Genomic DNA, 15,266 nt, shown 5'->3' with positions numbered 1-15,266 from the left:
GCAATATGGCAAAGTATGAAAACGATCGGATAAGAGGCAAACTTTTTCCTGAATTGTAATCGTAAGTGAAACGTAAAGGAGGTATGTAATAAAAAATGAATGCATTTGCTCTTTGAATAGAAAAATGTATTCATTTACTGCATGAATCTGCTACACTAGTTTAAAAACTGAATCCACTACAGAAATGGTCTTGAATAGTAATATTTTATTTTATTTAAAAAAATCAATACAACAGCCCCAAAGCGCCATTATGGTTACAATGCAAATATAAAAACAATAAGCAAGAAATATGTAATAAAAAACAAATAAATAATGATAATTATATCGTGCTATGTAAGATGTGTTCGACCAGCTCAACATAACTGGCATTGAAGAGATCTAAGGAAAGTGCCAGTAAGTTAAGTAGTCAAACAGCTCTCGAGAGGAGGGAGTTCATGAGCACGTTTGTTTTAGCCCTAATTGGCAACAAGATATCATGCTTTCGTAAAACATATAATATACAGGTTGTTTGGTAGCTATGTAGATGCAAAGCCTTAGAGGGTTGATAGCTTACATAATTTACAACATTTTGAGCCATACCATACCTAAGTCCAAAGTCTTCCGTTTTTTTTTTTATTTCATTTTTAAAGATTTTTAGTAAAAACACCAAAATCTCACAGTTAATTGCTAATTCTGCCCAAGTTATAAGTGGTATGTTAGTCAGTTATTATTTTAATGTTTGTCTAATGTTTATTCAATCAAATAAAAACAAACAACCATCTGTGTCAACAGAAAAAAATAATACATACACCACAAGTTTTCAAAAATTTGTCATGTAGGAATTTTTTTGTATTTAAAAAAATAACAAAAATTATTTTAAGAGGTAAAACCTTTATAAAAACATGGCTGTTTATTGTCCTTTCTATTAAGATATCACTCATGCAGATGTCTTGCCAATTATCAGAATTAAGGTGTAAAACCATAAGGTTTAAGTTGAATTGTATACGAATATGAATACGAACGACTTTGGATATATTACATACAACTGGAATATTATATGTATATTACAACTGGAAATACACTTACAAGTAGTGTGTATCATCACTGGTGAATGCACACATTTACACGGAAACATGTGAATTGGGCAAAGTTTTGCCAACTTCATGAAATCTGCAAATTTACATATATACTATAACAGTTGATAATAAAAACACTCATTGATTTTTTTCCACTGCTTTTATTATTTTTATTAAATCAAATATAATTTTTGTACATTTACTTCTTTTTTTTTTTGATTACTATACAGACAGAGATCTTTTTTTATATTTATTTATTTAAACATACGAGAGTAAACGAGCATAATATAATATAATAATAATAATAAAAATTACAAAACTATCAGTCTGTGTTTAATGAAATAGATTCAAAAGCAGCACTTTCATTTAGAGACGACGGCGCTAGACCCTCAGAATAGAGAATCTTCAAAATTGTGTTATGTAATTATTGATTCATGCATTATTTTTTCTCACGCATATCAACTTTGTATAATATATAAAATTAATAAATAAATCGATTAATCATCATTATATATAAAATGAAAGAAAAAAACTTAACTTTCAAAGGTACATAACCTACAATTTTTTGCACCGTATATTTGAGGTTAAGTATTATTATTTCAATTGATTTTTTTTTTTTTATTTATTTGCCCACATTTCCATTGTTACAGACTTCTTGGACGCTTTTGTTGTGCCGTCGATCACGCACACGTCTACAGAAGGCAACATTCCAAGGTTAGGTTAGAAACGCGTGCGTATTTATTTTCAGGTATTGTTTGAACGATTCTAAATATGCATTTAATTTTTCGAATCTTTCGAACGAAACGAACCGCTTCAAACAACACACACTCCGGAGAACAATCAACCGGACAATATTATATCAAGGCTCGCGTACACGTATCAGACTGACGAGGACATTCCGAAGATATATTTCGCGTACGCAAGTCTTTCCTCGTCGAATATTATATTACAATATATATTATATATAGAACTTTCAGCAAACAGTCAGCTTTTTATTTATTAAGTTATTGCTTCAGATTAATCGATACAGCTGACTAATATTATCAACATAAGACGTTCGCACAACGAATTCGATTCTCGTCGAAGTGATTGTCGAAGAACAAGAAAAATCATAACATGATTAATATATAATGTACATACTATTCTTTAAAACTCTTAGTAAGAAAAGTGTATGGCATACGAAGTATTGCAACGGTGATTAATAATCCTTAACAATTAGTTTAGTATAAAATTATAATATCCAGACACTTTTATTGCTATCGAGTATTTAATGCATAACATATATTATTAAGAGACGAATCTCAACGAGTGTATGTATGTATTATGTATTGAACACATTATTCTTTGATTTTTTTTTATATTTAAAATCACAAAATTAACAATAATAATAACTAACTAACTACGATGATAAAATAGCCTTAGTATGTTTGCGTGTTAAAAACACATCTAGTATGTAAAGAGAGATAGAGAAAGATTTTTTTTTATTTTTTATTGTCAAGTTATGAATTCTTACTATTCATACTTTACTAAAACGTATGAAAATGGAAATAAAATGTATTCAATGTTTAAAAAAAAAAAAACGATCACATTAAGGCTATTATTACACATTTTGCCGTAGGAAAATAAAGCGATAAACGGCACATGTTACACTTCAGTTACTTATTAAAGCACGGTGAGGATTATTCAAGAGACGGATTCCCAATCTACGAGTCGCGAATTTTGCTAAACTGAAAAATATAATGACTATGATGTGCTAAAATCAAACATAAAAATGTATTTATAGATTTGTACGAGTCTCCGATTCACTCGGAAGAGCAATTTCATCGGTACTTTCCTAAGCTAAGGATCTGCATCGAAACGATGCCTATTATCCGCTCGCCAAGACGAATTCTTGAAATATGGGAAGAAATCCTCGGCACGCATTACATTAAAACTAATACAAAACAATGGCGGCTCGTCTATATGGACTGCGGGGCTGCAGCCCTCCCAGTACATCACAAATGCATGCTATTTTTGTCGTCTATATGGGCTGCAGACCTCCCAGTATAGTACATATCAGTGGCGGCTCATTTATATGGACTGCGGGGCTGCAGTCCTCCCACTACATCACAAATTCATGCTATTTTTGTCGTCCATATGGGCTGCAGACCTCCCAATATAGTACATATCAGTGGCGGCTCGTTTATACGGACTGTGGGCCTGCAGCCCTCCCACTATATAACATATGCATGCCATTTTTGTTTTAATTCACTCACCGGTATGATCAACGAGCTACCTTATGAATTCTCACGAGCCGCCACTGGTACATATGCATGCAATTTTTTGTCTGTATTTGATCAACGAGTTGCTACAGCTTGATTAATCTTTACACCCCCCCCTATGAATTGTCACGAGCCGCCACTGGACAAGACTAAACGTTAAAAATGACAATATGCCTTCAACAAACACCTAACGGTAAATTAAATCTACACACACAAATATAAATATATATATATATAAGAGGTAAAGCAGCGCGCATGCGCAGTCTGCCAACTGACAGTTCTATAGAACGTGTTCACTTTTATCAAGTGCACATATGTACGTATGCGTACACCAGGCCACTAGTGTCATATAAAATTGCATTACAATTAAAAATACCTAAAACGGTTGGGAGCCCGCCGTGTTCATAAACAAACACACCGTTCACATAAAATCATACTACACACACACATAGAAAACTAGCAGCTTTTTTTTATACACATGCAAATATAATATATCATCAAACAACAGGCAAACAACGTTAAATGAAATATTTTATATGTATATACATATATAAAAATCTTTCGTTTTTTGTTTTACATGCGCGTCGTAAAAATACCGACACAATAACAATAGTATATACTATATACGAAGCGAGTAGTAGTTTGAAAATTATTGCAATATATATGCAGTGCCGGTTTTAGGGGGGGGGCTGGGTCGGGCGGCGCCAAATAAGTTTGACGCTTGATGCGTCAAAGGCGCCAAAAGCCATACAAAATTTTAGATTAGAGCGCCAAAGGCGAAATTTTTTTCTAAGGGCGTTTAGAAAAAAATGCCCGAGGGCGCCATTGGGTGTAAGGCCGGGCACAGTATATATGTATATTATTTGCTGGATTGATTTTACGGGGTGTGTATATATATGTATAGACTTTGTACAATAAACATTTCAACGACATAATAATATATATATATAATAATTATACAATATTTATGATTATGATATAATATAATAATATAATAATAATAATACGAGCAACAAAATCACAACCTTCTTGCGGAATATGCACCTTCAAAATAGGAGATGACAAAAAAAATTATATTATTTATATGTATATATATATATATATATATATATATATATATATATATATATATATATATATATATATATATATATGTATATATATATATATATATAGGTATATATATATATATATATATATATATATATATATATATATATATATATATATATATATATATATATATATATATATATATATATATATATATATATATAGTGTAATATTGCACGTTTTGACGAAGGCGTAACAACTACTACTATATACTTTGGCATTTAAGTTTCGCAGCTAATATAATACACACAAATATAAATTAATCGGCGACGATACAAATACAAAAATACACTTTGTTTCACTAATACATACGTACATAAATAAATAATGACAAAAAAAAACACACATAAACAATTAAAACGATCTTCACACGTGTGTGCGAAAATACAAAAAAAAAACGGCACATATCATCGGGAGAAAATGAAAAAAAATATATATACTCATTTCCCGTATTGCATAGTATTTAAAAGAACACTTTTATTTATTGTGTTGTTTTTTTTTATTATATATATTTCTTTTTCCTTTTTTGATTTTTTTTTTATTTTTAATTTAATTTTTTTTTTGTTTTGGTTTTGGACGTATGAATAACCATTTCCGAAATTAGCCTATATATATATATACATATACAGCAAAACCATATTACATTTTTTATGAAGAATAATAAAATAAAAACTTTTCCTGTATATATTACACACACATATATAAAACCCGACTTCTACAATGGTTTTAATATATGACATTAAAAAAAAAAAAAAAGAAAACGAAAGAAACAAAAAACAAAAAATTTACATAAAAAGACTTTTTAAAGAAAATAAATAACTTTTTTTATAAACTTACAGCTGATCAACAGTCTATTTGATTTATTATAATTTATGACGCTAAAAATAAAAATGGTTGTATAAATATATATTTTTTTATATTTAATATTTTTTTATATAATTTTTTTTGTTGATTTTTTGTATTTATTTTAAAATAAATAATTGTATATATGTAAAGAAAACGACTTTTTTTTTATGCATGCTAAACATAATATATGTAACGAAATCGACGCGTACATTCGACTGATTATTTCCACGCGTCGATTCCAAAGCACGTATAAAGATACATATATATATAAATAAGAGACTAGCCTAAATATGACAATTTTTTTCAATATACACATTTAATTAACAATCATTAAATATTATAATACAATGTTAAATTTTTGTAAAAAGTTAACAACTAAAACTCAGTCAAAAATCACAGCCTCTTTCCTTCTTTTATTTTTATTTATATTATTATTATTTATTAAGAACTCAAGACTAGAGACGTTTCAGATCATCGGATGTCCTTGTTTTTATTGTTATTATTATTTATTTATACTTCATCTCGGAATAAATTTATCTTGTACTAAATTAAATTACCTTTCATTTATAAAACCTGTCCCGTCTCAAAAATATCAATTAATACCATCGAACCTTTTCTATTTATTACAACATTATCAATGTTTTTTTTTTTTGGTTTTTTCGATGCAAGTCCAGTCGAACGTTATTTACTATGTATATATAGAGAGTGGGTTGATATGTTATTTTGACAAGACGATTCATCATCACTCCTCGTACGTTCTTCGCTAATAATTCTAATAAATACTAATGCACTTTGTGTGACGGCAGTAGAGACGAAAGCAACGGAGACTTCTCCAACGCTTGCTTGCTTTTTTCAAACACGCTGCAGATGTGAGCAAAGACGTCCGGATCGTACACCGACCTGGCCGTGTTGCTCAAATCGAATGGCTCTACAAAAAATACAAAACAAACAATATAAAAAAAAATAATACACACACACTTTCACTTGCCGGCAATGTGTTTTTGAAATATGCTTTAGAAAAATAAATAAAAGTTGTGTATATTGACAGTAGCATGACCTTAAGCGTTCACTTCTTCGATTATCCGATGAGAAAAACATCAAACATCATCCGTAAAAAAGTTGCCGAGGATATTTAGATCATATTTATAAAAAAAATATGGATCATTATGGTTACGTATGTACAGGGCCGACTCAAATGTGCAGCAGACTAGGCACATTCCTAGGGCGCCATAGACAAGGGGCGCTGCCCCCATTTTTCTTTTTTTGATTATTCAATTGAAAAAATATGGCTTTCTTTGAACTTATAAAACATTCTATATATTCAACTTAATTTTTATACTCGAAGTAACAATACTGATTGTAAAATATTGTAGCGTAATTGCATTCGGGATTATACGCCGCCTAAAGTGCATTCGGAAGTGGACAATGGAGACCCCCGGATTAGGCCGAGCGGCATCTCCGCTAGTTTCCAGAATCCTGACGGAGCGTGAGATTGTTCGTGCCTGAGACAGTGAGACTGTACGTGCCTGAACAATGGAGAAGTAAAAACGGATAGTGGAAGATGCAGCGAGCGAACTGCCCTTTATAAGGAGGTACTTAGGCCATATCAGATTATTCTGGAACGAGTGCTGGCTGCGCATGGACCTCCAATAAATGCTGTGAAGCGACTTTGGCCTTTCATTTGGATCCTCCACCCACCCCTACGCAACAATTTTATAATTTACGAGGAACGCAGGAAGTTTACCGTCAAATATCAACGAATCACGAATAATATTTGCTAAACGGCAAACTGTCGTCGGTACAAATGGTACTTTGGAATTGTATTTTATATATAAAATACTGAAACATATATATGTATGCATATATACCAGTGGCGGCTCGTGGGAATTCAAAGTGAGGGAGCTGCAGAGATGAATTGGGCTGTAGTAGCTCTCGTTGACCATACCAGTAACCAAATGCAAACAAATATAGCATGCATATTTACTATACTGGAAGGTCTGCAGACCCGCAGACCATATGGACGAGCCGCCACTGATATATACATACATATTGTAACGTATGCATAAAAGGAGCCGCCGGTTACGTGCAATCGGATTAAGCCGAGTGGCATCCCCGCTATTTCCCAGAATCCAGACGAGCGTGAGACGGCGCATCCCTGACTCTGTGCGACCGTTAAAATTGGTTTCCAGACTAATTGCAAGTCGGCTAAACAATGGACGGACTTAGCGGTCGGTATCGGCACCCAGCCACTTCCCGCTATAATTCTCCGAACTGACTGCGCGAGAGCGTGATACCACATATCTGGTACGTGACTATAACAATAGGTAAACAAACGTAGGAAGATGCCCTGAGCGACCTGTCCTTTAAAAGGAGGTACTTAGACCATATCAAGGAAGGCATTCTGGACAGAGCACTGCCAGTGCGTGTATCTCCTTAATCACCCAATAAATGCTGTGAAGCGACTTTGGCCTTTTACTTGGATCCTCCACCCACCCCTACGCAACAATATATATCAGGGATGGATTTGCTTCACGAAATTAAATATCTTAACCAATCATATTCGAACGAAGAAATGTTCAATATAAATTAATGTCTTCATTACCGAATTTATTCATTTTTATACATAAAACGTGCCTATTTTGAATACCACTGAAACCTATCTACCTAAGGGCGCCGTATACCCTCGGGCCATATATTATACATACCTTCAACGCAGAGAAATTTCCACTGATGAGTTTCGTTACGGTGAGCGGCTCGGCAGTCTTCGACGCTGATCAACTTCCCCGTGCGGACCGATATCGCATACTTTGAATATCTAAACACGGAATAGAACAAAAAAAAATAAAATAATAATCAACCAGCGTGTCGTGCATATAAATCGGGTACTTGGCAAAAAGTATCGGCAGACTCACTCGAAATAAGTATAGTATTGAAGAAAACCGTATAGCAGCTCACCGAGAGCCTGATTGTTCTCCGATTTGTACGGCGGCATCTGTTCGTGGATCTCTATTTGGTGGATGTTGCAAGTGTTGGAGAATTTGTCGGGCAGCTCCTTTTGAAGACACGGCAGGACGTTCGGCTGCGTACCGCCTAAATGTTCAAATATACATTTTATATAAATATACAACACAATATTCTGTAGATATAGTATGTATAATGAAATGGCAGATACGCACATTGTAAAAAATGAATAACCATCAATACGAGCGAATAGCTGGATATCGTTCTGTTTTTCGCATCGTTTATATTATTATATTGTGCCCATAGTTTTACAATTAATACCAGAGGACGAACGCGCCAATCCACTGTAAATTACCAACGTATGTACAATATGACTGAAATGAAAATTTAATTTTACAACCGACACATTTGTCATTAAATACTCACGTTGTGAATAACAATACAAGAGATGTGTATTCCTAATTCCGACCACGTTATTACAGTTCAAATCCACCTCCAGAAAGAAACAACTGTCGCGAAATTTCAATATCGGCACTTTCGCCTGTATCAATTCGGCTCGGAAAAACACATCTGAAACACAAACATACACAAAATGGATCCAACCTTCACGAACAACATCTCTCAACACGTCGGTTTAAAAGCATACCCATATTTCTTATGAAATGATAGATGGCGTTGAGGTGTTCCAGAGCCTGAGACCGACTGTCGCCAGGTTCCTGGTGTTTCACCAACAGACACAGATCCATATCGGAATTATCGGCACCGAATCCGGACATCGTGGACCCTACCAAGTACAGACCGTAACGGGAAGACATATTCTGAAACAGTCAACATACCAAATAAACATACACGTATACTATTATAATCCCTATATACTGCCGACTTAAAAGTACACATTGTAACAATGGAGACCCCCGCATTGGCCTAGCGGGACTCTAAGTGGTCGTTGGAATTCCTAGAAACCCGAGTGCGTTAGAGCGTGAGACTCGCTTAAAACTGTACGTGCCCAGACAATCGGGAGAAACAAACGGATCGGGGAAGCTGTAGTGAGCGACCTTCCCCTTTTAAGGAGGTACTTAGATCATTATGGAACTAGCGCTGGCTGCGCGTGGACCTCCTGAATCACCCAATAAATGCTGTGAAGCGACTTTGGCTTTTCGTTTGGATACTCAACCCATCCCTACGCAACAATATTACATGTATTTATATAACATAACTGTTTACGAGACGTTCATATACATACATATTGTAACGTGGGAACATGAAAGAGAGTATCCACTGTCTAAATGCATTCGTGGGGGAACAATAGAGACCCCAGATTAGGCTTACAGGACTCAGGAAGTGCCCGAACAAAGGATACGATGGAGTTCTCGCTGACCTGGGCGAGTGCTTGCGTAGACAACAGACTCAGTAGACCAGGGTAGACCTTTAAGTGCCTAGACAACAGACACATGAATGGATCAAGGAAGCTGTGATGGGTTACCTGCCCTTTATAAGGATTCACGGACCACTCACTCCACAATAATCTGATCTATCGTGTGTGCCTCCTTATAAAGGACAAGTTGCCCATCACAGCTTCCCCGATCCATTAATGTGTATATTGTCTAGTCACTTAAAGATCTACCCTGGAAAGTCTATTTTTTACGCATGCACTTGCCCCGGGCTGTGAGAACTTCTGCGTATCCCTTGTTCGGGCACTTACTGAGTCCCATTAGCCTAATCCGGGTGTCCATTGTTCACCCACGAATACACTTTGTCAGTGGATACTCTCTCTCTCATGTTCCCACTTTACAATATGTACATACTTATACTTATACTTTGCATTTTAACACATCAAAAAGCCAAAGTGTAGTGCACTGGTAGAGCTATTGCATATTAGTAGTAAGGTCTCGGGTTCAAGTCCCGGTCAAATATGCCGCCTAGCAAGATCTTGTGGTTATTAAAAAAAACACAGATCAACCGTCTCTCGTTTCAATTCTTCGATTTTTATAGCTTAATAATTGTTGTGACGGATCCAATAAATCGGTATCCTACCCCTCAGTTTCTCGCAAATTCGAGTCATTAGCATCTCGAACTTGTTGAATCTCATAAAATGCCACCTACATAATGTACATATTTCACGCAAATTTCCTATGTATCAAAAATTTTGTTGATTGTCCATAGATGTCTCTATTGTATTCTATGTACTGTTATTTGAAAATAATATGTAATAAAAATAATATATAAAATTAAACCTTTATGGAAACGTATAAAAACCGCCAAAGTTTCATCTTTTTTCTGAAGGTATCCTCTGTCTGCTGGCAATCCATAAATTTACTCCAGACGTTTTGCGACAAAGTGTCCCACATCGATCCTAAAATTACAAAAAAAAAACGTGATCAGTGATCGATTCTGATTTCGAATCAGTCAAAATCTCAAGTTCGAATTTTCGCATGATCACAAAACTTCATATATTATTACTACGTACAAAAAGCAAATCAACACATGTACATACATAAATAAGCACACACTGCCGTAAAATAAATACGAATTATAATCATGTATAATAACCGGTGAGCAGATTTTTGGGCGTGTCCCTGACTTGAATGAGATGAGCCCTCATCAAAAAGCGATCTGGAGCAATTGAATACATCATCGGCTGTGGATTCACAAAGTGGCATCTGATCGCCGACATCGTACGCCCCTGATAGCCGCCCCGGCTCGCGTGATTTCGCCGCTTGTTGTGATGAAACAGCACCGATTGCTGGTGCTGAGACAGACGGGGATTGCCATCGAGACTGTCCGCGTAGTGAAAATGGGCGTGGACTGGTGCGCTGTGGACAATCATCTTCTTGGCCGTGTTGTCTGGAATGATACAAATAGAATGATAACAAGCTCCGAGGTGACTGACCGACACGCTAAGAAACAAATTTCCGTTCCGAGGGTTTGATATTGAAAGAAATGAAAAACGGCTTTAATATACATATGTATAACAAAACGGAAGAAAAGTCGTATACGGAACAGATACTTCAGCATATTTTTTTGCCATTTGCAAGCATTTAACTCTTTGAGTGCTGACGTATTTTCCGCCACGCTGAAAATTTCGCCAACATTTCCAACTAGAACTATTTACAAATCCAATAGAAAGCAGGCATAAAAATTGTAGCTAATCCAAACAAACCCTATATAACTACCGCCGAGGATTTCAAGTTTTGTAAAGGTGTGTTTAGACTCACCAATATATCTCGCAACTATATAAAACAAACAAAACAAGTCTATTAATGAATGTATTCTGCCAAAACTATAATAGTTCCATCTTCTTCATTGTTGTTAAAATGTAATGCTCACAATCTAAATGCCAAGCCACAATTTAAAATACTCGGAACAGTTAGGGATTTCCATCGGATGATTCTGCTATGGTTATAAATCCAGACATTCCGGTGTAAACGACACTTTATAAACATCGACACGGATTACACGACCCATGTTCAATGCATTTTTTTTTCAACGCTACCTGGGAAAGACTTAGCGGGTAGTGTTTTTGTTTATTTTTTACACACTCAAAATACAACGCTTATCGGCGTATTTTAAAGGCTAGTGGACTTGTTGGCAAAACGACGATCAGCGTTGGTCAGCATTCAAAGCGTTAAACGACCCCTCAAGTGCTCTTAACCCTTTGCCCGCGGCAATAAATATAGCGACAAAGCCCTATACGCAGCTGCACCTTTTTCGCGAATTTGGCAATCGAGTTTTCGACCTTAAATACAGATTTTAATATTTACTCAACTAACCAGATATGTTAATTAGCACATAAAGTATTATTTTAAACAATAAAATACATAATATATCTCGTAGTTTTGGCTTAATTGTCAAATAGTAATCATTCTTCATACAATTGAGACGTATCGTCGCCAATGTTCAACAGACATGACGTCACATAAACGAGGTTTCAGTACGGTTCCACAAAACCACTAATTTTGACCGGTATATATTCATTTTAAGCAAATTGAATAGATGGCATTCAACTCTCAGTAATATATTCAACCAATTTTGAACCTCAAAACAGTTGAAATGGGCGCATATAAGGCTCAAAATCCCGTGCAAAGTTCAGAAATTCTATGGAAGACAGTTAAGGAAAACGGTTAAGCTCGCAAAGTCAAACAGTTCAAACCCTCGAACCGGAAATTTGTCGGGACAGAAGTCACCATCGTATACCTTTGTCGGCGTTATTGTTATTATTGTTGTGTGCTACGAGGTTGGAGGTGACGCTGGAGACGCTGGAGTCGTCCGACTCGCACTCGGTGCCGTGGGACGTGCCGTTGACGTGGGCCGTCTTCACCGCCCGCTTGGACACCCAATACCCGTTCTTCCTCGGCAGCCCGAATCCCTTGTTGTAGCCGTTGACGCCATCGTGGACGCTCCTCGGGTTGCCGTCGCCGGCGTTGACCGAGGCCGGATGGCCGTCTCGGCCGTTGACGAACACGGGCTCGTTGTAGTAGTGCACCGCCTCGCCGGTCATCCTTCTGTACACCACAAACTCATTCGGGTTGCCGATGCGCGGATTGTTGAGTTGCAGGTACAAGTGCGGCGGCTGAGACATTTGATACATGTCGCGCACATTCCTGAAACGGCGTTAAGACAACGCTGATTAATATGTACAGCTGCAAGTATAATGCGTTCGGCGAACTTTTCACCATCTCTTGTTATGTATGCGTTTGGCAAATATTGACGTTTATTATTGATTTTGATTTTTTGCCCCATTTCACACCATACATGATTCATCATTGTACGTGAAACGGTGCCGTAGCTTTAAGTATATTATTAGCATAATTCAAATAAAAAATTTATATTCTCTAGAACATGTTGGAAGGATTCATTTATATTTATTCCTCGTTGATTCAATCTATGCAAGAGCCATTGTTTTCAGACACATATTTACTATACTATACACATTACAGTGAAAGCATATTTCAATTGAAAATATATTTAAAAATCGAATCATACTAACTTCGTTACATATGTACATTTCGTATAGAATATTGTTACGTACGCCGCCGAGTAAGTGCAATCGTATTAGGCCGGTTAGCATCCCAGAGACTGTGTGACCGTTATAATTGGTTTCAAGGATTATCTCCAGACTGAGTGCAAGTAGGCTAAACAATGGCCACCGAATTGGCCGCTATTGGTCCCTAATTCTAGACACTATTAAATTGGACTAAAACCAACAACTGATAAGACATACAGTCCCCCTCCTTATAACACGCTTAGCTAAAACATGTTTTTCTATTACCCGTATATTACACAAATCAAATTTCTATATCTTATTTATTGTATCAAATCTAATTTGTATTTATTTTAGGGGGTTGGGCGCGAAGGGTAAGAGGAAGAAGGAAGAAAAAAACTGATATGAGGATCTGAAAAAAAGAAAATACCAGATACTAAAAAACAAATAAGCAAACATACATATTTTTCTTAATCTATATTAATGATATTTAATATATTGTTACGTACACCGCCGAGTAAGTGCAATCGTATTAGGCCGGGTAGCATCCCAGAGACTGTGTGACCGTTATAATTGGTTTCAAGGATTACCTCCAGACTAAGTGCAAGTAGGCTAAACAATGGCCACCGAATTGGCACGCTATCAGTCACTTCTCAGAAGTGACTGATAGCGTGCAACGACAAAATATCATGCATATTTAATATACTGTGAGGTTGCAGATCCGCAGCCCATATAGAAGCACTGCCACTGGATCTGACGTATGCTCCGGAACCAAAACTGCCGTGACATTTGCTGGCAGAACAAGACTTCCTTAACGAAGCCGTTTATAGGGATTGGAATAAACCATTCTTGAAAAGTTGGCTCACTATTGGCATTTCCTGGGGTTTTCTTTGATATGTCAGGTATTCCATTGAGCAACTTAGGTCTAAATTTAAGAACACTGTTCCGAGAGGCAATGCCGTGCTAGTTTTGGTGCCGATTTAATAAATACGGAACAATTTTAGTATGAAAGCATATATTTCTTAATCCAAAGATTAAAATATGATTAGAAATAGGTCATTAAAATATGATAAGCTATTGTTAAAAATCGAATCATACTAATTTTGTATACATATATATCAATGAAGAAATAATAATAACAAAATATATACAAAAAATTGGCATAATAGACGAATAAATAAATATGTATTAAAAATTATGTATATTAAAAAGACTGATGATAATTTTCCATATAAAATCGATTTAAAAATTTGAAACTTGTAGAACAAAAAAAAAAAAAAAAGTAAATTGGCTGAAAAAAGATCAATAACCAACACAGTTGAAAAGCGAACTGATCATATGTATATAGGTTAGGTAAAATTTCTAGAACGAAAATAAAAATGGGTCAAATGTATATAAAATAATGATTAAAAGACGACCGAAATTAGCATAAAATTCGAAAGACCCGCTAGGCTAGCGATACGACAATTACATACCTACGCATAATATTTCAGCGAGCGCAATAACCAAATTCGCATATATTTTCAGCTGAAAAACAAGTGTCAACGCAATGGGCGCGAGCCCCGCTCTACGTAGGTGGGCGAGCCGAGGCGAGGCTTCTCGCTGAAGGTAGCATGAAAATTGTAACAAAAAAATAGGTGATGGGTGTCGGGCGACGGCCGGTGGGGGCGAGCGGGGGAGGGGGCGGAGGGGGGGGCGAACGGAGGGGCGGGGGGGAAGCGGGTAAGCGTAGAGCGGGGCTCGCGCGTGGCGAGTTTCACTAACCGGGGTCGTCTCTCGCCGCTAGCGCAACCGCAACCGTCCCTCCGCCAAATTGAAACCGCTCGCACTCTCGCACTGATTATGGCCCTAGCACTCGGCTCGCCCCGGCCATCGTTCGCGCACTCGCTTTTCATTCTCGCCACACCGCTGCTTTTTTTTATATTGTTATTTTATTTTAATTCATTATATCCTGCCGTTCAGTTTCGCACAGTATTGCTTGTATTCAGGTATGGGGACTGACTTTGGTTGTGGAGGTGTAGGCATAAAGTACAACTGAAATGATCTCAT

General features: G+C 36.2%; 1 protein-coding gene across 1 annotated transcript; it reads right to left on the bottom strand.

Annotated features, from left to right (window-relative positions):
* Positions 1-5,718: 5,718 nt before the first annotated feature.
* On the bottom strand, positions 5,719-15,266 carry LOC143914721 (poly(A) RNA polymerase gld-2 homolog A-like). The gene is made up of 11 exons (XM_077435022.1): positions 15,220-15,266; positions 14,982-15,128; positions 12,431-12,837; positions 10,787-11,080; positions 10,471-10,589; positions 8,883-9,054; positions 8,663-8,806; positions 8,452-8,580; positions 8,188-8,365; positions 7,981-8,090; positions 5,719-6,203 (listed from the first exon to the last, which is right to left on the bottom strand). Exons 1-11 carry the CDS (start codon positions 15,264-15,266, stop codon positions 6,058-6,060), a joined length of 1,893 nt encoding a protein of 630 aa, XP_077291148.1. The 3' UTR covers positions 5,719-6,057.

Source organism: Arctopsyche grandis, chromosome 7 (assembly GCF_051622035.1).
Source record: "Arctopsyche grandis isolate Sample6627 chromosome 7, ASM5162203v2, whole genome shotgun sequence".
NCBI lineage: Eukaryota > Metazoa > Arthropoda > Insecta > Trichoptera > Hydropsychidae > Arctopsyche > Arctopsyche grandis.
This window is presented reverse-complemented; position numbering and strand designations above follow the sequence as displayed.